Source organism: Rhinatrema bivittatum, chromosome 5 (genome assembly GCF_901001135.1).
Source record: "Rhinatrema bivittatum chromosome 5, aRhiBiv1.1, whole genome shotgun sequence".
Taxonomy (NCBI): Eukaryota; Metazoa; Chordata; class Amphibia; order Gymnophiona; family Rhinatrematidae; genus Rhinatrema; species Rhinatrema bivittatum.
In genome coordinates this window covers 243,684,679-243,708,147 of record NC_042619.1, presented here as the reverse complement: position 1 = coordinate 243,708,147, position 23,469 = coordinate 243,684,679, and the positions used below count along the sequence as shown (strand labels likewise).

Here is a 23,469-nt window from a genome sequence, read left to right as displayed (position 1 = left end):
ATGGTGTGTGGGTGAGGGAGGGGAGGATGGTGAAGTCTGAGACAGCTCCCTCCCTGCATTACTATTGAGAGGCTGGCTTCACAGACAGGGGGGAGCTGCCTGACCCTCACTCCTGACTTCCCCCATGTCCCAGCTAGTGAATGGTGTGTGGGTGAGGGGGGGGGGGGGAGGATGGTGAAGTCTGAGACAGCTCCCTCCCTGCATTACTAGTGAGAGGCTGGCTTCACAGACAGGGGGGAGCTGCCTGACCCTCACTCCTGACTTCCCCCATGTCCCAGCTAGTGAATGGTGTGTGGGTGAGGGGGGGGGGGGAGGATGGTGAAGTCTGAGACAGCTCCCTCCCTGCATTACTAGTGAGAGGCTGGCTTCACAGACAGGGGGGAGCTGCCTGACCCTCACTCCTCCGGGGTATTGTGATCTTCCTGCACACAGTGCCCTATCCCTGATACCAGGGGTGTTGTGATCTTCCTGCATGCAGTGCCCTATACCTATTAATACCAGGAGTGTTGTGATCTTCCTGCACGCAGTGCCCTATCCCTAATACCAGGGGTGTTGTGATCTTCCTGCACACAGTGCCCTATTCCTGATACCAGGAGTGTTGTGATCTTCCTGCAATGTGTGCAAGAAGATCCCAACACCCCTGGTATCAGGAATAGGGCACTGTGAAGATCACAACACCCCTGGTATTAGGGATAGGGCACTGTGTGCAGGAAGATCACAACACTCCTGGTATTAATAGGGATAGGGCACTGTGTACATGAAGATCACAACACCCCTGGTGCCAGGGATAGGGCACTGTGTGCAGGAAGATCACAACACCCCTGGTGTCAGGGTTAGGGCACTGTGTGCAGGAAGATCACAACACTCCTGGTATTAATAGGGATAGGGCACTGTGTGCAGGAAGATCACAACACTCCTGGTATTAATAGGGATAGGGCACTGTGTGCAGGAAGATCACAACACTCCTGGTATTAATAGGGATAGGGCACTGTGTGCAGGAAGATCACAACACCCCTGGTGCCAGGGTTAGGGCACTGTGTGCAGGAAGATCACAACACTCCTGGTATTAATAGGGATAGGGCACTGTGTGCAGGAAGATCACAACACTCCTGGTATTAATAGGGATAGGGCACTGTGTGCAGGAAGATCACAATACCCCTGGTATCAGGGTTAGGGCACAAGTTCTAGTCACATTGACTGATCACATTACTTGTTTTGTCAAGCTACCAACTGTTTCCATTTCCCATCCCCCATATACTGTCAGTGGGAAGCTTGGTAACATGAATAAATAAGAGGGCAGCCAATAGGAATACATATTCATTCCTAAACTGACCTTAACTGACCTGAAAAGTGTCAAATTGTATCATTTTCAGTTAGTGCGCACTAATCGGAAAAAACGATTTTTAACGATTTTTTAACTAAAAAATCGTGCCTAACACGATTTTCTTGCCCTGCCACACGATTTCTATCGTTAAGACGATATGGAAAACGATTCACATCTCTACCGTGGAGAGGTAAGCCCTACTCAAACCCTCCTTCTCTGTTTCTGTACTATTACTCTTTAAAAAAAAAAAAAAAAAAAAACAAAAAAAAAACAACTTACCTGAGCTCAGCCCTTCCCAGCTGAGTAGAGACGGTCTCCGGCTGTGGGGGGAGAGAGCAAATGCGTTCACCGCCACACTCAGATTCCTGTACCCGCTGTATTTCAGCTGTACAAACAGACCAAGGCTCTCATCTGAGGGACCACGGAAATTACCTCAGGAATTCTCAATTGGGGGAGAGCAAGGCAAACAATTTTCCTTTTATTTCGTCTTCTAAAATCTGAAGCAATCCCCAGTAGGGATTGCCCCCTAAGGATTGCTGGTATTCTCCATTTGCTGGAGATGGAAAATACTGGCAGGCTGATGTCACTGCAGGGGTATATATATACTGTGACATCAGCTTTGTTCCTTCTCCACCTGCTGGTAGAGGTGCATAATCCATTAGTCCTGAATCCATCTGTCTGGGTGCTAGGAAAAATGTTCTTATGTACATTTTATGAGAGAGAAGAGAGAATGCACACAAATGCAAACGAAAAGAAAAAAATAACAGCAGACTAAAAACCAAGTAAAGAAAAAAGTGACAATAACTATTCCCCTAAATATTTCAGCTGGCTATTAAGTTTTATACAATTTTAAGTTTTCCATCCAATTACATATCCCCAAAAGGATATCTGCAGTTGTTTTCACTCTGATATAGTCTTTGCTTCTGTGTGCAGGTGTCCTTTCATCTCTGAAGAGTTGAGCAAGTTGCTATGGGAATGTGTGGCACCCTAAATGCCTCCATAGCAATCAGAAGCATCACTGGGGAGGGGATCAAGATTCACACATTCTCAGCCTGAGGATATGCTAAACTACACACTTCTCAAGAGAATTTCATGTTGAACACTGAGCAGGGTTTGCTTAAATGCCTCTGTAATGAATAGAGAACCATCTTTATAAAGGGAGCAACATTGGCAGTTTAGCTTTTTTCATGCATCCTTTGGTAATTTGTTGGTATCAAAAGTCAATATACTATCCTCATCTTCTATATTTCTAAGCAAATCTCTCTCCTGGGGACAAAAATGATCAAGCTAGCGCTGGAGTACCTCCCTAGCCAGTACAACTTTACCATGTATATGCATGAGATAGATTTGAATGCACTACCTCCAACATATGTAAATCTATTTTATGCATATTTATTCTGGATATCCTGAAAACCAGACAGGCTGAGGGGGTACTACAGGACCAGCTGAGAAACACTGCCCCGGAGTACTTTTTTATCACATATTTTGTGATTTACCTTTCCTCCTCCTTTTGCCTTTGCTCTGCTTCTCGCTCTTTCCGTTTATGTTCTTCTCTCTTTTGTTCAAGCTCTTGAAGTTTCTGTCTTTCCAGTTGACGTTTCTTAATTGAAGCATCACTCAAGTGTTTTGTGGAGTCAAAAGAAACCTTTATAAGGCAAACCAAAGCAGATTAAAGACAAATCAAAACACACTTGTTCTGGCTATTCTGATTTGCAAGCAGTGTGGTTCTAGATCAGTGGTTCTCAACTAGTCCTTAAGGATCACCTGACCAATCTGGTTTTCAAGATATCCACAATAAACATGCATGATAAATATTTGCATATAATGTATAAACTGAATATCTGGAAAACCAGGCTGAGCGGATGGTCCTCAAGGACTGGATTAAGAACCAATGTTCTGGAGGTCACTCCCACCAGCAGAATACACAATGCCAGTCTTCTAAAACTGAAAGGGAATTAATAAAAAACCAAGGGAACCCATAAACATTTAAGATAAATACAAATATTTAAGATTGCCAGCAGTTTCAAAAGACTGGTACTGTAAAAAGATTCACTGGTTTAAATGCCCTCCCAGACACACTTCTCTGTGTTTTTAATGGTAAAGATGGACTAAAGGACTAAAATGCCTTTGAAATGGAAAGAGAAAGGAGCAGAAGCAAGGGTTATGCATATCGAGGAAGGTTCCACTTAGTTTTGCAAAATCCGCATCTTAAGGCAACTTGGCCAAAGCACAATCCTATCCAACCTATAAAGGTTAAGTTATAGCAAGGTAGGTTTGCGCTTGTGATAGAGAAGCAAAGGTCAGATTCAAGAAGGATGTTTAATAAAAAGGGAGAAAGGCTTGCAAAGAGCAGTAAGAGTAAGGACAGAAAAGAGTAACTAAGAAAATGGCATCATTTTGGCAGGTGGTAGTTGAGGAAATTAAAGATTTGACTGGAGCTTCCTTTGAGTTATCTCCAGCATTATGCCTTTTGGGAGTGTGGGGAGACTGGAGAAATTGCTTACCTGATCATTTTGTTTTCCTTAATTTAGACAGATGGACTCAGAACCAATGGGGTTAATATGTTCCCCTGCCAGCAGATGGAGACGGAGTCAGTTTCAAAGCTGACATCACCCTAGATACACCCCTGCAGTATTCTCTTCAAAAAGCATTTTGTGGACATATTATTGAAGAACTTGATTAAATTTGGATACAACATGATTAAAAACTTGATCAAAAACTGGAGACCGCAACTGTACTCAACCAACATAAGCGCTGAATCCCAGTAATACTAAAGATGCCCTGAACTAGGGGTAGGGCAACAGCTTACCCGTAATCACATGGAATCGAGGTCCGCCTCATTGGCGATTCCTTGGCGCCTCTCTTGGGCAGCCATGGACAGGATGCTGAATCCATCTGTCTACACTAAGGAAAACAAAATTATCAGGTAAGTCATTTCTCCATTTCCTAGCATGTAGCCAGATGGACTCAGGACCAATGGGATGTACAAAAGCTATTCCCGAACGGGGCGGGAGGCTGCCCACAGTCCGGTTAGCACCACCCTCCTATTTCATAAAAAGCTGGACGTCTGAATACATAGTCAATCCTCAGATCTGGATGGGCACTGGGTTTACGCCAAAGTGGAGGTTAATGCTGAAAGCTTTATGTTTTTTAATCTTTATGCTCCCAACATAGATGACTATGTTTTTCCAAAATATTTTTTCCCAGTCCCTAGACAATGGCACATCTCTTCTAACACTTGGGGGAGGCTACCATGCCCTTAGATATAATTCTTGTCAGGAGATCACAGGCCAAAATCTCTCAACCCAGGGCTCACAAAGTGTTACTTGATTTAATGGACATTACTGGTCTTATTGACCCTTGGCAGCTATTATACCCTACAGATAGGGATTATACTTTTTTCTCCCATCCACTCTCCACATACTCCAGAATCGATTATTTTTTAAACTTCTCTAAGCTGACTCCCCAAATTTTGGAAGCACATATTTACCCTATTTTAAAACCTGACCATGCGGCTCTCTCACTCACAATATCTCTTACCTCTCTCAAAGGCAAGTGGACCACATTTGGAGGTTTAATCCATCTCTTTTAGAAGATCTGTATTTTCTTACATTTCTCAATACCAAAATTGTGTAATTTTTCTCTCTCAATGACACGCCAGAGATCTACACTATGGGCAGCCTTCAAAGCCACTATTAGAGGGACATCATTAGCTATAGTATTAAAAACTGTAAGAGACAGCAAGCTAATTTTTCTAAATCGCAATCTGAAGTGGCTCAGTTGGAACAAGCCCATATTGCTGGCTCATCCCTCACTATATTATTAGCCCTGCAAAAGGCCTGTTATGAATATAAGTTATCAAGTTGGGAAGGCTCTTTATGTGCAAAAAGCACATTACTATGCAGAGAATAACAAATGTGGGCATTTACTAGCTATCCTAAAAAACAAAAAAAACCGTATTCATGCCCTTAAATCCCCCTCAGGGAATTTATTGGTATCCGACAGCAATATCTTACAAGAATTTCATAATTTTTATTATGACTTATATACCTCTGAAATGTCTTCTTCTGTTTCCGATATTCATCAGTTTCTTTCACAGTTGTTACATCCCACATTAACTTCCGAACAACTATCCAAGTTGGCGCGCCCAATTTCCACTGCAGAAATTTCCATTGCCATCTCTACATTGAAGACTGGGAAGGCTCCAGGAGCAGATGGCTTCTCTGTGGATTTTTACCAGGCCTTCAAATCTGTATTAATGCCTCATTTGCATAGGTTTTTTGCTTTTCTGGTCTCTTCTCCAGATTCTGAACCTCTTTTCAATGAAGCATGTGTAGTGGTTCTTCCAAAGCCAGGTAGAGATCCTCAAATTGTTTCCAATTATCAACCATTATCTCTACTTAATACAGATTATAAAATTTTTACCAAAATTTTAGCTACTCGATTGGCTGACATCATGGGTTCTCTTGTTCATCCAGACCAAACCGGCTTAATTAAGCATTGCTTGATATCTAACAATGCACGTTTATTTTTGCATATACAGAACCTTGTGAAGTCTCTGCCATATCCGGTGACTGCAATGTCTTTGAATGCTAAAAAGGATAGAGTAGAATGGGAATATTTATTTGCAACCCTACAATGGGTCTGGTTTTGGACCTACTTTTTCTGTGGGTTAAACTGTTATATAAATGCAGTTGGAGTGTGATATATCTAAATAACAGGACCTCCTCCCGTTTTAAGCTTCACCGTGGCATTAAGCAGAGATGTCTGCTATCCCCTCTACTAACCTGGCTTTGGAACCGCTATTACTTTCTATTTGACAGACAGCTGAAGTACAAGGCATCATGCATGGAACAGAGGTGTACAAATTGTCAGCTTATGCAGATGATGTCTTCGTTATAGCTAATCCAACCACCTCCTTGCCTTCTCTTTTTTCAATTAGTTCTACCTGTTCTCTCTCTGGGTATCGGGTAAACTGGCATAAAACTGAAATAATGCCTTTAAATTTCTTAAGAGCACAAGAAGATTTAACAATATATCCTTTTCAAAGTCAATCACAGAGGCTTAAATATTTAGTTATACGTTTCCTTCATGGATATACCTCTTACAATCTCCCACTGCGAAACTATCCTGCTACAAATGCTGTAAGACACCATTATTCAATGGTCCCCTTTGCATTTAACCTGGTGGGGTAGATTAGATTCCATTAAAATGGTGCTAGCTCAGTGCTTGAATTTCGCATTATCCATGATCCCTATTTATTTTTCCACCAGCATGCCTCTCTGCCTTCAATTTGGCTACTGCTATACAGGGAGTTTTATTTTGCCAAAGAAAAATCGAAGCATGGTCCGGTATGGTTCCAGGCCTGGAGGGATTTCCCCATCCTGCAAAATTATCCCCATCATCCATGGTGTCTGGGTCCCTTGTCAAGGATACCCTTGGTGAGGCATGTCCCAAGGCCTGCTGACAGGGCTGGGAAGGCGAGGCTTTCGCAGCAGAGGTTCCACTTGGGCAGGGGCTGACTGCGCCTGAACAAAGGCTTGCAAGCCTTGGAAAAATTCCAATCAAGAGAAGGCTGCTGGGTCCATATTTGGCCCATGAGGGACCGGGGTAGGCAGCGTTGAACTGCCCTCTCCCGGGGAGGATGCAGCCCTGGAATTGCTCAAGTCCGTGGAGCTGCCCGATAATGTCGTGGCTGACCCACCCTCCGAATGAGATGGGCTGGACTTGGAAAAGTTCTGAAAGTCCAGCCCTCCCTGGTCCTCCTCACAGTGCTGATACAGGCAGGATTCCAGGTCAGACTGTGCAGCCCTAATATGGCAGGCAGCACAAAGGGAGTGTCATCTGAGTTTCTTTGCCGCCAGGGCCATAAATTCTGTATGTTGTGCGTTTAGTTGGTAGCTGTCTCTCGAGTGCGCACAAACTTGCCTCGGCGTGCGTAGAACTAAGCGGCCAGTTGCACACTAAGACGTGCGAGCACTTATGCGCGCGGTTATGCGTGCACTTACGCACAAGTTAGGCGGACAGAGGTCCGGCCCGCCACATGGGATCGGGAATGATGTTGGCCCGGCACACCAAGCAAGAAGACCGGAGGAAAGACTTACCAAAGCCCTTCCTGTCTCTGGATCAGAGGAGTTCTTCTCTACTTACCTGGTCTCAGCGCTTACCGGCTAAGTACAGAGATGGTCTCCAGCTGCGGGGGGAGAGGGCATAGGCCTTCACCACCGTGCTCTGCTTCTGCACCCACTGCTTTTCAGCTGCTTCAGCAGCAAAGTCCATGCAGGGAGCTGGCTACTGGACCAAGGCGCACCTCTGAAGAATCTCTGAAATCACCTCAGGAATTCTCAACTGGGAGAGAGACCCTTACGTATCACCGCAGGAGAGTGGGGCTCGATCTTCTTTTCAGTTTGAAGGTAAAACTTCTCCTTGAATTAGTACTGCAATCCCGCTAACACCGCTGCTGGTGTGGGGATAGAGTCCACATCTGCTAGAAGACGGAGGGATACCGAATGGCTGAGATCACAGCAAGGGTATATCTAGGGTAACATCAGTTTTGAAACCTCCATCTCCATCTGCTAGCAGGGGAACACATAACCCCACTGGTCCTGAGTCCATCTGGCTACACGCTAGGAAAATATAATTGGATGGCCAGCATAAAAGATTGGGAAGCCAGTGCCTTCATGCTTCTCAAATTACGAATGCCTTTCTTTGGAGGTTATCTCCACAACTTCTCTATTGGAATAATATAATGGCTGAGATTATTATGGAAAAGCTTACGTTCTTGCTTAAGGATAAGACTGAGATCTATGATGGGAAATGGGGCATGCACTGGAATTGAAGAAGGTGGAATTCCTAATGTGTTAGGGCATATTACTATTACCACCCTATGTCTGTTTTCCTAATATGATCTTTATACATTGTATTGCTCTGCTTACTATGTAAGTAATAGGCGAGTTACTCTGGGTCATACTATAGATGGTTGAATTTCATTGAGACATTGTATAATCTGATGTTTCTGTCTCTGCCTTCAGATTGCATTGCCTGTGTACTTTTTAAAATAAAGTTTAAAAAAAAGAGTAACTGATTTCAAGCAAAAGTCTACATCAATAGAGAAGTAAGTACCAATTCATTGGTAGAATGAATTGGTACTTACAGAAGTATATGATAGAGTATGCAGCAGCTAACAATTATCTATAATTCATTATAAAAAAAAGAGCCTTCATTTCCTTACTTTTATATTGCAAGCCACTGCTTTTCCATCTTCTCCTTTATACATCAGCTTCATTCCTCGTAGGGCATTCATAGCCTTCATGAATCCTACATATTCATTATACTGAACATAAGCCTCAAAGTTCAAATGACCACCAAAACTAAATGTGTGGAAGTTTCTGCCAGTCATTTCTTCCCTATATGGGTCCAACATAGGTATGTCCACATTCCGTATTTCCCCAAAGGTTTTAAAAACCTTTATGAGGACTTCTTCACTTGGCTTTTCAGAACCAGAATCCTTCACGGCAAACCATTTGCAAGGTAACCCTTCCAAATGAATAGTATCTGGCCTTTCGCCAGGCAACGTTTCATTCATGTCTTTTGCATCACGGAAAAAAGAGTCCCAGTCATGCCGAGTAGGGAAATCTATTTTATACTCAGCAGCTCGGACTTTTAAGATATCTGAAAAACCACTGAGTTTTATTGTTTTCCCATCAAGAGATGCTAGGAAAGCTTTAACCAAACTCTTGTTTTCTACTTCTCCTTCAAAGCGGATGAAGTCCATAGTGCTCTTTGAAATCCGCAGCGTGGAAAACTGATGATTCTGTACCATGCTTTTCAATCTTTCCATCACTTCCCAGTTAGAGATGGACTTCCCTGGTTGCTTAAGCTGAGGAAGAGCAACACTAATAGTCATTTTTGTAATGGGTTTTAGGTATAAACCATATGAAGGACAGAGCTCCATAGCTTCTGATGTATCATGAACTATAGTAGCAGCTGCCATATCCAAAGTAAAACCTATTAAAAAAAAAAAAAAAGTATTTCAGATTTGTAGAATTTCAGAAAAAATGTGTTTTATGTCAGCTCAATCAACCTACAGAGAAGTCACTTACAATACAGTATCAAGCACATTACATAAACACTTCCTTTGGAGTGCTAATATCATCAAGCTCCCACATATTTGATGTACCAGAGCAGATAGAAAAAATATATATTCAATAGGATATCCACAAGGGAAACTAATGCATTTGCTCAAACATACATACTTATTTTATAAGAGAATATAAAAAAAAAGCAACATATTTGGTAGACATGCATAACCTCTTCAGGGTCTAAGATAAAATAGGAATATCAAAGTTCAAAAGAGGAAGAAATATCAGCTCTGCTCAGCATTTAAAGAAAATTAAAAAAAGAAGGCATGCAGGAGTGGAAATATTTTTAGAAAATTTAGATGAGCAGGATATAAATATTTTTAAAGAAAAATAAACAACTACACAGGAGACAGAGGAATCTTTGACTTTTTTTTTTTTTTTTTACGGCAGCTCCTCCCATCTACCCCAGCAGCCACTATTTCTTGCAGAGGCAGCCAGGGGCCTCCAATACTCCTCTGCACCTCAATAGTTATTCCTTCCAGTTCCAGTCCAGAGCTGCTGCTGCTCTTTACAATCTGGGCAGATTGCTGGGCTCCAAATTTTTATCACCTGGGTGACCAGGTTTTTCCAGCTCACATGTGGGTCTAGTTAAAACTGCCACACAATTCATACTGTTTTCTTTTTGGGGATGGAAATTTTCAAAAGCATTTACCTGGGTAAATATGTAAAATGGCCCAATTGGAATTTGTTTCCCCCCCCCCCAATGCTCATTTTGCTAAACAGTCTAATATAAAAAAAAAAAAAAGTATCCTACAGCACAGTGGTTATTGCATAAACCTGTGAAATTTGCAACTTATCTTCCAAATGTCCTCCTCTACTTAGAGATGCCACCTCACCCAGGTCTGGATTTGCCCCAGTGCATGCAGAGGTGTAGTTCTCATTTCACTAAGAAAAACAGAACTACATTCCCATGCATGCAAAGGGGCAAAACCAGGACTGGATCAGCCTGGCTGGGTTGAACTGCATGAGGTAAGCAAGCCTCTCTCTTGTTATGACCTTGAACAAATTACAGAATTTTGCACAGACAAAACAGAACGTCTATTTATCAATGTGTTACTTACCACAGCGCCCATTATTTGTGATCAGTTAATTCACTTAGGGGCAGATTATAACCTACGTGCGCAGCCTGCATTTGTGCTCGCTAGCCGGCACGCACAAATGTACGCCCGATTTTATAACATGCGCGCGCAGCCACGCTCATGTTATAAAGTCCAGGGTCGGCGCGCGCGCAAGGGAGTGCACACTTGTGCACCTTGCGCACGCCAAGCCCTAGGGGAGCCCTGATGGCTTTCCACGTTCCCTAAATCGGAGCAGCCTCAGAGGGAACTTTCCTTCCGCTCCCCCCCACCTTCCCCTATCTAACCCAACCCCCAGCCCTACCTAAATCCCCCCCACCTTTATTTCAGGAGTTACACCTGCCTCTGGACCGGCGCCCCGCCCACGGCCCGGGGACATACGCACGTCCTGGGGCTTGCGCACGCAGGAGCAGGTTTTCGGGGTTACACGCGTAACCCTCTGAAAATCTGCCCCTTATAATGCATGTTATGGGTTGATAAATCTCTTCAGATTGTTAGTAACTGACCAATTTTATTGTGGAATTTCTGCCAAATTGATCATGAACAAGCAACTAGAACAGTTTACTAGCCCATAGACCACATAAAAATACACATACAACACACTAGCCAGCCTCTCCCGATAACATACTCACTCCAGTGACCACTCAGTTTCACGTGCATCAATTTTCTTTCCTTGAGTCCTGCTTGACCAATCAATACATAAGGGATTTCCCCCTCCACAGCTGATGGAGACAGAGGATACACCTCTTTTATGACCTCACTCTGGGCTTATAAAGAGGTGTGTGGTCCTGGTCCAAACTCAGTAGGCTACTGTCAAAGTTCTGTGACCACACAAAATCCCAGAATGCCCAATTTGGAGTCTCTACTAGAAGGAACTGAAGACTGCTCCAAATGAGAAAAGAGGCAAGGCAAAAGGCAGAAAGAGGCAGAGAATAAAGGGTGCTATTCGACTACCTCACATGATGCCAATAGTCCCACTGAACATCATCATCTTTGTCTTACTGGGCAGAATCTGGCTAATCAAGCAGGTCTCAAAGAAAGAAATAGATCAAGTAAGCATAATTTAACATTCCTTATCATCCTGCTAGACCAGTTCAAACATTTGGGGGTTACTTAATCTTCCCCTCGCTTGGGCAAGAGAAAACAAGGCTATCCTCAATATTCCAAAGGCAGCATCTGCCTTGGCCTATGCATCGAACCTGTAGAAACTTGTGAAGGTGTGCAAGGATGACGATGTGGCGACCATGCAGATTTCACCAGAGATATCATGGATGCTTTGGCCCATGAAATAGCTTGCACCTTCGTAGTGTGGGCTTGCAAGCATGCCAGGGCCTATCTACCAGAGAGCATATATACAGAGGTTACTGATTCCCTGTTCCACCTATTATGGCTCTGGATCCTGCTTCCCCCTTCCGGGAATCGCCAAACAACAAAGAGCTTGTCTGCTTTCCTAAAAGCATTTGTTTCATTTAAGTATTTCAACAGTATACATCTAATCTTAACCAGGGTGGAACCAGACTGGTGGCGCTAACCTTTAAAAAGGAGATAGAGCAGCTTTTAAACTAGAACAAAGAGGAAAGCCAACCGTTGCTCAGCAGTGCATGGTTCGGAGGGAGGTATCTTCAAAGGATACTAATGACGCTTTCAAATTAGGGCATCCCACTGAGGTTCCAATAATATGAAACGTAGTCCAAGTGCCTGTAACTAAAAACTAACCTGAGCTAAAAAAATTCTAACTTATCCCTATCAATTAAAAAGCAGAATGAAAATACAAACAAAAAACACACTTTGAAATGTTTGTATGCTAATGCCAGAAGCCTAAGAAGTAAGATGGGAGAATTAGAATGTATAGCAGTGAATGTGACATAGGCTTAATTGGCATCTCACAGACATGGTGGAAGGAGGATAACCAATGGGACAGTGCCATCCAGGAACTTTATCTCTCTCTAGCATGTCCCGAAGATACATTTACCCAGTCAATATTGGGATAATTGAAATTTCCTATTATTACTGCACTATCAGTTTGGTTAGCATTTCACTATCTCTCACCATCTTGGCCAGGTGGATGGTAGTATACTCCTATCACTATACTCTTCCCCAACACACAAGGGATTTCTACCCATAAAGCTTCGATTGTGCATTTAGTCTCATGCAGGATGTTTATTCTGTTGAGAGGGCGGACAGAGCAGCGAATAGGGCCAAAATGGCGAAGGCGACCACACGGGCAATATGGCGAACACTTCGGAGGGTCTCCACGTGGGAGGACCCTTGAAACTAACCGGGGCCTCGCCCTGCTAGGGCGGATCAACTCGGCGGCACAGGTCCCGGCCGGCGACCTGTGCAACTCCTCGAACCTCGGAGACCGGAGTCTATGCTGAAGATTTCTACCTTACTTTGTCTTCAGCGCTTCCCGGTTTCATCCCGGGCGGTCTCCAGCTTCGGGGGGAGAGGGCAAATACCTTCACAGCCACGCTCGAGGGTGCCCCCGCTGCCTCTCAGCCGAGGTCGGGTGCTAGGTCCTCGCCGCAATTCGGCCGCCGGACCGAGGCTCACCTCCGAGGGACCACGGAAATCACCTCGGGAATTCTCAACTGGGGAAGGGACCCGAGGGTATCACCGCAGGAGAGCAGAGCTCATCTTCAGAGATGAGTTTTCTTCCGAATTTGGGTTTTCTCCATTGATTTGTGTTCTAACGCTGTGAGAGCGTGCAGATAGTCCCTAACTGCTATGGAGACAGAAAATACTGAAGAGCTGCACTTCCTGCAGAGGTATATGTACTAGGGGCTGACGTCAGATTGAAATCTGATCCGTCTCCAACTGCGAGTACACTATACCTGAGTCCATCTGCTACACACTAGGAAAGGACAATTTTCTCAGTGGAAGGGAGTAGGCAGTGGAGTGCCTCAGGGATCTGTATTAGGACCATACTTTTCAATATATTTATAAATGATCTGGAAAGAAATATGACGAGTGAGGTAATCAAATTTGCAGATGATACAAAATTATTCAGAGTAGTTAAATCACAAGCGGAATGTGAAATTGCAGGAAGACCTTGTGAGACTGGAAAATTGGACATCCAAATGGCAGATGAAATTTAATGTGGATAAGTGCAAGGTGATGCATATAGGGAAAAATAACCCATGCTATAGTTACACAATGTTAGGTTCCATATTAGGAGCTACCACCCAAGAAAGATCTAGGCGTCATAGTGGATAACACATTGAAATCGGCTCGGTGTGCTGCGGCAGTCAAAAAAGCAATGTTGGAAATTATTAGAAAAGAAATGGTGAATAAAACAGAAAATGCCATAATGCCTCTGTATCGCTCCATGGTAAGACCGCACCTTCAATACTATGTACAATTCTGGTCGCCGCATCTCAAAAAAGATATAATTGCGATGGAGAAGGTACAGAGAAGAGCGACCAAAATGATAAAGGAACAGCTCCCCTATGAGGAAAGACTAAAGTTAGGACTTTTTAGCTTGGAGAAGAGACAGCTGAGGGGGGATATGATAGAGGTGTTTAAAATCATGAGAGGTCCAGAACAGGTAAATGTGAATCGGTTATTTACTCATTTAGATAACAGAAGGACTAGGGGGCACTCCATAAAGTTAGCATGGGGCACATTTAAAACTAATTGGAGAAAGTTCTTTTTCACTCAATGCACGATTAAACTCTGGAATTTGTTGCCAGGGGATGTGGTTAGTGCAGTTAGTGTAGCTGGGTTTAAAAAAGGATTGGATAAGTTCTTGGAGGAGAAGTCCATTACCTGCTGTTAATTAAGCTGACTTAGAAAATAGCCACTGCTATTACTAGCAACAGTAGCGAGGGATAGACTTAGTTTTTGGGTACTTGCCAGGTTCTTATGGCCTGGATTGACCCCTGTTGGAAACAGGATGCTGGTCTTGATGGACCCTTGTTCTGACCTAGTATGGCATGTTCTTAATCAATGTAGACTTATCTTTTTCCATACCTTCTCCACTACTACCGTTTGGCAGAAAAAAAGATTGGTTAATATGGAAGGCCAAAACAACATTTGGGGGTGTTATCTACAGAAGAGTTAGACCTTGCCCTGCTGCATCCCTGTTCTCCCACATTTTTTTTTCCCCTAGCATGGTACCAGACTATAGGGTGTCCCGTGGTTGAGTGACAAAAACCATAGTCTGCATCCAGGCTATACCACACTCTAAACACTCCTGCTACTGTAGCTACCTCTCAGCCACCAGCTGCGGTGCTCAACTGCATGGATTTTTACTTCTTTTTGCTGAGCCTTCGGGGTGTGAAGAAAAAAAAAAAGGTACTCACCCCTTCTGAGTCTAAATGGCATCAACAACCAGGGCCTTCCACACCGGGTGGAGCTTCCTGTAGCTTCCTTCCATTTTTTTTTTTTTTTTTACTTTATGAAGACCCAACTATGTCCAGAGCAGAGAGGAGAGAGACAGGCGAAGGCAGCATATAAGAGGGGAAGGGAGCAGCCCGCAGCCCTACCAGGTATCCTGGGTTCTCAAGCCTCTGGGGTGGAGGACAGGAACTCTCCCTATTAGGGTACTCATCAAATCTTTAAGAGTACTCTAAGGGAACTATAAGGAGCTCAACTGGGACTTTGTTGCCTAGGAGCAAGCTTTCGACTGGGAGAAGCAGCTCCAAAGAACTGTTACCCCAGAAGCCAGAGGGCAACACTAGGCTAAGGACAAACCAAACACTCTGGAAGCTAAAACACCTGTCTAACCATCACAACTGCTAGAGATAGGACTACTGGGATTGAACCAGGACCATACCCTTCTTAAGAGCCCAGAATGAGGTGTGTCCTCTGTTTCCGTCTGTTGTGAAGGAGGGGGAAATCCTATATTCCATTTGCATAAGAAAACTCATTCTCCTTTCCATCTTTACATACATGGGATGCATGTAAAAGTTCGTTCGAAATTTAAGAGGTGTTCAAGTACGGAGAGCAATGAATTGATGGCTTACAACGAATAAGGTTCTCCTCTAGTAGTGTATTTCCCCTGAAGAAGCCGACTGGCGGTGAAACAAGGGCCTTGTTGGGATAGATTAATTTGAGAGAACATGTTTTATAGAAAAATATTTTGAAGGGACAGAACGATTTGAGTAAATATACTATAGAGAAAAAATATCTTGAACAATCTATAGGGGTTTCATTATATGGGTGAAACAAATATGTCATGTAATTAATGTACAATTAGTTCTAGAGATATTGGTGTGTTTAATTAATGAAATAGTTGAGGGAATTTTTATGAATGTGTTAGTATGAATGAGTATGTATGGTTATGGATGTATGATTATGGAGAAGGATGTTTTATAAAGGTGAAGTACCAATATGTGTTAATTACATTTTGTATGTGGATAACGTGCAAATAATGTATAGTGCAATACATTTAAAATTAATAGAGTAGATAAGTACTGTTTGTTACATTGTGTAATAAAAATAATTTTTAATATAAACCATATTTGTTAAAAAATGATATATGGTTCATAAATGATGAGTGGTGTCTATATTTCACTCTGTGTAGTGTTTTGTTGTTAGATATATATATATATAGATAGATAGATAGACATAGATATATAGACCGACCACTCCAGATACTACAAAACACTGCTGCAAGAATTCTGACTAGTAAAAGTAAGAGAGACCATATCACCGAAACCCTAATTAAACTACACTGATAACCCATTGAGCAAAGAATACAGTACAAAACACTATGTACCATACATAAATTAATACATAACAAAAAAGCAGAATGGCTGAACACAGCCCTTCGCGTACACGTCCCTCACAGAAACCTGAGGTCAGCAAACAAAGTACTACTAACTATTCCTTCAGTCAGAACAGCAAGACTAACCTAAGTAAGGGAAAGGGCGCTATCTTTAGCAGGACCTATACTATGGAACACCATGCCTTTAGAAATCAGATTACAAAGAGACATCAAAACCTTCAGAAAAAGTTTAAAAACATGGCTATTTAAACAAGCGTATCACAAAGAGAATGAAGAGTAGAATCCAGGGAAGTGTAGGATGCGGTCAGTAAAACACTCACACACATCACCTTAATCAATATGTGTGTATTTTTTTATTTTTTCATTCACCAAAGGATAAGATACAATTATTAATCTATTTTAAAGCTGAGACAGATAGGAATGGACATGATTTATTACTCCCACCAATTAGTATGTATTATGAAACTATGTTACTGTAACTTGATGGCACCTGTTTCGTTTATATAATTTAATACATTTAGCAACATTAATTTATGTGCCTTATTGTAAACCGTTGTGACTGTATCTAGCTTGACAATATAGACAAGATTTTAAATAAATAAATAAATATATAGACATAGATATATAGATAGAACTGGTGTGTGTGTGTGCACCAGAAGTGCAAGAGAGAATAAGAAATATTTATTTGCTTTTATATACAGACATTCGTTGGTGTACATCACATCGGTTCACATGGCAACAATTGGAATAGTATGACTAGAGGTTGTACTATTTTACATTTAACAATAACTGTGGTTAGAACTAAGGTTACAGGGTAACGAGAAATTAGGGAGCGAACTTTAATAAACTAGTGGCAGAAGCCTTGAGAGGGCACAAGTAACCAGAATAAATGGTTAAACAGGAGAGAAGGTACATGTAGCCAGGATAAACATTTAAACAAGGGGTACGGTGGGTGTTAAAGGGGGGATTAGTGAGGGGGGAGGGTCTCAAAGTTGGATGTGGTGTGTAAAGAGATTGCGGGAGGTGTCTAAAAGGAATGAGAGCAGAGGGAGGGGGAAGAGAAAGAGGTGAGCTGGGGGGGGGGGGGGGAGGGGTTAATAGTTAGAAATAGCCCCAGAAATGGGTGAATCTTGTAGTTTGAAAGAATTTCGGAAAGCAGTTAATAAAAGAAACATAGAAACATAGAAATGACGGCAGAAGAAGACCGAATGGCCCATCCAGTCTGCCCAGCAAGCCTCACACATTTTTTCTCTCATTCTTATCTGTTTCTCTTAGCTCCTTGTTCTATTCCCCTTCCACCCCCACCATTAATGTAGAGAGCAGTGATGGAGCTGCATCCAAGTGAAGAGATAACCTATGAAGTGGCATCTAGAGAAAGGCCTGGCTAAGAAACCAGCTTTGACATTTTTTCAGGTACAGCATTAAAAGTAAAGTGTTCCATATTTTAGGGACAGAGCAGCTGAATGCCTGAAGTATGTTATCCCTTCCTAGTAAAGAAACGACATACACAAGACTAAATATGGGACACTTAACATCAATACTACAACAGGAAAGGCTGGGCCTGGCGCTACCAAGAGAATGCTGTTTCAGAATCTGCAATACATTCTCGCTGCTACTCCCCCCCCCCCCCCCAAAAAAAAAAATTAACTGTTACTTACATTATTTAAGTAGAATAATCATTAGAAATACCAGGTCTCTGAACTTAACTCGAACTTTCCTAGCAATAAATTAAAATAATATTTTTTTTTGGGGGGGGGGGGGGAAGAAGGGAGTAAATGAAATGTAACTAGGTCACTTTCAAACAAAACGAAGACAAAGGCAGGAATCTGGGAGACAGAGAAAATAAAAGGCTGGAGGATTTTATTGTCCGACTAAATTAAGGTGTTTGCGTAGATTTAAGTCTTGCCATCTTTGCTCACCTCTATAGTTAACACCCTGTCTCACTTTACGTCATATGACATCACAAATTCTAATTTATGAAAGCCCTCGCCCAGCCTATGCTTATACGGAAAATCTCGGATTCAGTTCAGCTTCACAAGTTCAATGACATCCCTCCCTCCAATATCAACAATTAGATTTTTTAAGTCATTTTTCTTCCCTTCCCCCCCCCCCCCACCCCACCCCACCCCACCCCACCCCCACATAGAACAAAACGCTCCCTCTCCCCTCGGGGAGCGGTTTGTTTCTTCTCCAGGCAGCCGCAGGCATTTCAGCTCATCTGGGGGCGGGAGTTCAGGGGCCTGCCATCTCCCGACAACGCTCCGAGGCTACACCGAGGTCCTTGCGAGAGGTGGAGGGAGAGCGGGCCACTGCGAGGCTGAAGGCGGGAGCTCTCCGAAAAAAGTCCGGAGAGCGCCATTCTCGACCGAGAACAGAGACAACAGGGGCAGCTGCTGCTGCTGCTGTTGTTATTGCGTTCTTACCTACAGCCTTCTTCCAATCTCCTCCCCCTACCTCGAGTCTCCCTGGTGTCACGGGCCAAAAGACCGGTTACAGTCCACTACCGCGGCTTAGCCGCAAAGGACTCTGGTAATCCACTTCCGGTTCCGGGTTAACTTGGCTAATGGTCTCGCGGCTATAGACCTGCGATAAGCGAGAGCGTGGGTACTGCGTACTGAAAACCTGAGCCATGCAGCTACGCTGTATAACCCTGATCTCTTGAACTGTTTTGTAGGAACAGCTTAACTAGTATGTAAGGAATGTGAAGGCAGTCAGCCAACTTGTCACTGAACTTCTAAGACTGATCCAATAAATTAGTTAATATTTATTTAGTTAACTATTTGTTTATTTAGGTATTTATGTATAACAAATTGCATATATGGTGCAATTCTGAGCCCCTGATGACTCAGCCTGCAAGCTAGAATTGGCTTTTTGACTACTGGTGCTTGAGGCATTTATTTTGGGAACCAGTAGTGCTGAATTTAAATAGACAAATCAGAGCCACTGGGGGAAAATAATTTTATTTTCTCCGTGACAAGGATTAAATTAGTCTGGGATAACAAAATATTTCTATTGTGTTCTCCTTTACTAGATATTACTCCTAAACTGCATAAATATTTAGTGCTGTTTATCCTGCTAAATTCAGACTCAGTCAGACATATGGGATTTTAAAATCCCCACTGGTTGATTACCTCCAAGTTATCCACCTAAGTAATTAACCAGATAAAACTTCCTGATATCTTGCAGGCATTTTGGGGCAGAGTTAGCCAGATAACTCTGGTCATGCCATAGAGCAGTCCTAAAGTTAGCTGGATGCATTTATCTGGCTATCTTTAAGATATTTGGGTATATTCAGCCGTCCCATCACACCTCTCAATATCCCAACAAAGTTAGCTGGATAAGTTTATGTGGCTAACTTTGCCAGCCAGAGAATAGCTGAACATAGACCCCCCTTCCTCCCCAGTTTCTAATGACTGTGAGATGTAGGATTGTGGGTACCTGGAAGAAAACTCATTCTCCTGACATGAAATTCCTGATAAGTTGGTTATACTACAGAGGCTCCCTACTTGAGGTCCGCAAGACCATCCCAGGGAGTCCTCCAGAAGAGATCAAGAAAGTTTAGCTGGAGAAAAAATGAGTGGGCTGCTGTTACCTGTGATTAGTTGAGATGCTGTGTCACAGGCCAGGAAAGAGAAACTGGAGTGTGTTATGGCCCTGAAAACTTCCCCCCACATTGCTACAAACCAGGAGGAGGAGGAACAAAGAGGGACCATTTGCATCCATTTAAAGCTTCAAACATCATTGCCATGTGTTTAGCAGAGGTGAGAAAAAGTGGGACCAAATTGCTGCCCTCGAGAATCATAAACCCCACTGCTGCATTTTGTGAGAATGTGGGAAGAGAGGGGCCAATTGTGGCTGTCAGAACTTTTATAACCTTGCTTGTACACTGAGGAAAGGAGAGAAAAGCTGGGTTATCATAGTGGTGAGAAACATTTCTCACTACTGTCATGTGCTCTCCTACTGACCTGACAGAGGAGAGGGGAGCTATACCAGAAAAGTGAGTAGAATGGCTCAAAGGAAGAAAAGAGTAAATGGGACTGGGGTTGACAAAAGGAGAAAGACGAGGGGAGAAGGAATGAGACAGGAATGAAGGAAGAAATGGAGGATAAAGAGGGAAACAGGAATCCATGATTGACCTAATTAAGAGAAGTGTGGATGGCAGCCTATCAGGGAAGAGAAAGAGAGGACCCCAGGAATCATACTGGATAGAGGCAGAGAGAAAAGGAGGGACAGAGGGGAAGAAGGGTAAGATGACCACCAGAGATCAAGCGGGAGGGAAGATGACAACAACTAGTTGTAGATGTTACGTGCAGCCCCGAAAGGTCTTGCATTCTGTTGAGAAGGCGGCCTCGAAAGGCCTTGCATTCTGTTGAGAAGGCGGCCTCGAAAGGCCTTGCATTCTGTTGAGAAGGTGGTGTTTTAGTGTGCCCTTGGGCCTCAGCCCTACCCCAGACGGATCCAAGACTGAACCGAGGGTTGATGGCGTGTTCCAGCGTGGCTGACGGTCTTACCCTCTGCCAGGCCTGCAAGCTCCCAAGGCCAACAACATGATGATGTTGGAATGTGAATGGTCCTCCAACCATTCCGAGCCCTTTCGGACCTGCCGCTTAGATCGGCATGGAGCAGCAGGCCTGGCCTGAGGACAAGGGCAGACGGGCCTTGACATGAAGACATGACACCAAGGTCGATGCTACGGCATCGCAGATGAAGACATGACACCAAGGCTGATGCGGACGACATCAGAGACGAGGGCTGGAACAAGACATGACACCAAGGTAGTTGAGGACATGACACCAAAGCTGATGCGAAGACATCACGGACCAATTGTTGACGCGACGGCATCAGGAACAAGACGTTGAAGCAAAGACATGACACCAAGACTGATGGAACGGCATCCAGGACGAGACGAGGAACTTGACGAAGTCCAGACGAGACGAGAAGCTGGGAGGGTGAACATTGGCACTGTCTCTCAGGGTGTCTTACTCAGCCCACCTTCACGGGCGGACCCAATGGGCTGGTCGCGGACCACCCTGTCCCACTGCGCGCCCTACACAGCCCGAGGAGGCTGGTCACGGACCACGCTGAGAATGGGACGAGCGCAGGGAAGAATCCAGTCGAGGTGGGACTCCAACGACAGAGCCAGATGTCGTCCGAAGCACCACAAAGGCTGGCAGGACAGGACGGCTCAGGAGCACAGGAATGAATTCCACCTGTAGGCAACTCCACGCTCGGGAAAGACATCATCCGAGAGAGCACGGCCTGACCGGAACAGAAGGCTCAGGAGCGCTGAAGCGAACACCAAGAAGGGCAGGACACCAGGAGGCGAAACACCAGGAGGCGAAACACCAGGACACCTGGACGAGGACCTCAGGCACGAGACATGACGTGACATGAAGAGGAGCCCCACAAAGAAGATCTGACAGAGCCTCCAGAGTGAAGTAACTCTGATGCAAGGTGAAGACATAATGCGAAGACAGCCCTTTTATAGGGCTAGCACAGGAAATTAGTCCATAGGTGGGGCCAGCACACTTCCTGTGTCTGGCCCTTTAAATTCTGTAGAGAGGCACGGCCGTGCACCTAGGAGGAGGAAGCAGGAACTGTGCAGGACCGTGGACAGCGGTCCTGCACCGACGTCGTCGCGTAAGAGCAGGGTTGGGCCTGAAGGCAGGCCACGATGACGGCAGCGGCTCCAGCTGCTGCAGGAGGCCCCGGGGGCGGCTCCAGCCGCTAATTGAGCCCGGGGATGTGGCCTCCTGGCCGCGAAGATCAAGATGGCATCGGCGGCGGCTTCCAGCCACGAAGAGGGTAGAAAGTCCGCGGCTCCAGCCGCGGTGAAGAGGAGACCCGATGGGCGGCCTCCGGGCCGCAGAGGAAGGCAAGTCCACGGCTCCAGCCGCGCGGGAAGGCTCGACTCCGCCGGCGGCTGTGCTGCATCGGGGAAGCATGGGGAAGGTGAGTGCCTGCTCGCGGGGGTTAGCTCCGCGGGCAGGGTTCCATAACAGTAGATATGACATTAAATACAGTTATTTAGTGGGACTCGTGGACAGACATAGAGATCTCATAAGCCTTCTTCCCTTTGAAAAGCAGGCTATTTTGCTTTTTCTAAAATGTTAATTATTTAGTGACTTATTTTCAGTATATATTTGTAAGAATCATAAAAGATAATAAAGAATAAAAGAAAAGCAGACTAAAAAGGGGTCAGTTTTCAGGGATGGTAGATTTCAAAACTTTTTATGTGGGTAATCAATCACCTGTTTATCCATGTGAAAAGGCTGTTTGAAAATTGCTGTTCTACAAAACCGAAGGTAAAAGTACCTGCGCTGTGAACAGCATGTATACTTTTATGGGCAGGGGAGGAATGAGTAGGACTAGATTAGGGGAGGAAAGTACAAGCAGGGATTTAATTTTAAAATCTTTAGGCACACTTTCGCGCATGTATTTTGCACCTGCTTCAAAGCAGATGAAAAGTTTGCAGAAACAAAAGTACTGGCTTTCCCCCACCTGCCCAAGTTTTCAAAAAGAAACTCCGTGGGCAGTATCCCTTTAAAAATTAGATTGCAGGTCTACAGGTGCCGGTGCTGATTTTCTGTCAGATCATGTCAAGTTATTATATCTTATACTTATATTTTTATTTTTTATATATTTTATCGAAAGTGCTTTGGACCTTCATACCACCCTGCGGTTTTCAAGCTTTAATTTTGCTTGTGTGGTCACCGCTCGGGGTCACCTTTAATCGTTGGTCCTTTTTGTCCGTGATGTGCATATCTTTACCTAAAACATTTTTATTACAGAAGAGACTAAAATACTTTTATTGCAGAAGAGACTTAATGGACCCAGTTTGGACTTTTTGGAAAGGATGACTTTCAGATGATTGAAAATATCCGGAGATTCTTTGAAACAGCAGGACGCATAAAAAGTTGGAGAGTCCCTGAGGCAGCAACACGCGAAACGTGATATCATGAGGGCTCTGGGCTCTGGATCCCAAACAAGGGGAAGTATCACATTTGCAATTTTTTAAGTAAAAATTCAAAAAAGTTTCTCTCTCGCTCTCTTTATATATCATTTTCAAAAAGGACCAATGATTAAAGGTGACCCCCGAGTGGTGAAAACACAAGCAAAATTAAAGCTTGAAAACCGCGGGGTGATATGAAGGACCAAAGCACTTTCTATAAAAAAATATAAGTATAAGATATGAAG

At 43.8% G+C, this 23,469-nt stretch overlaps 1 protein-coding gene across 1 annotated transcript in view; it reads right to left on the bottom strand.

The window, feature by feature from the left end:
• AKAP17A (A-kinase anchoring protein 17A) overlaps nt 1-18,882 on the bottom strand; it is a 125,765-nt gene extending 106,883 nt beyond the window's left edge. Inside the window, 3 exon segments of the mRNA XM_029603253.1 lie at nt 2,821-2,969; nt 8,556-9,331; nt 18,696-18,882. Coding sequence (XP_029459113.1) covers nt 2,821-2,969; nt 8,556-9,317 — 911 coding nt within the window. The 5' untranslated portion in view covers nt 9,318-9,331; nt 18,696-18,882.
• Nucleotides 18,883-23,469: the final 4,587 nt, after the last annotated feature.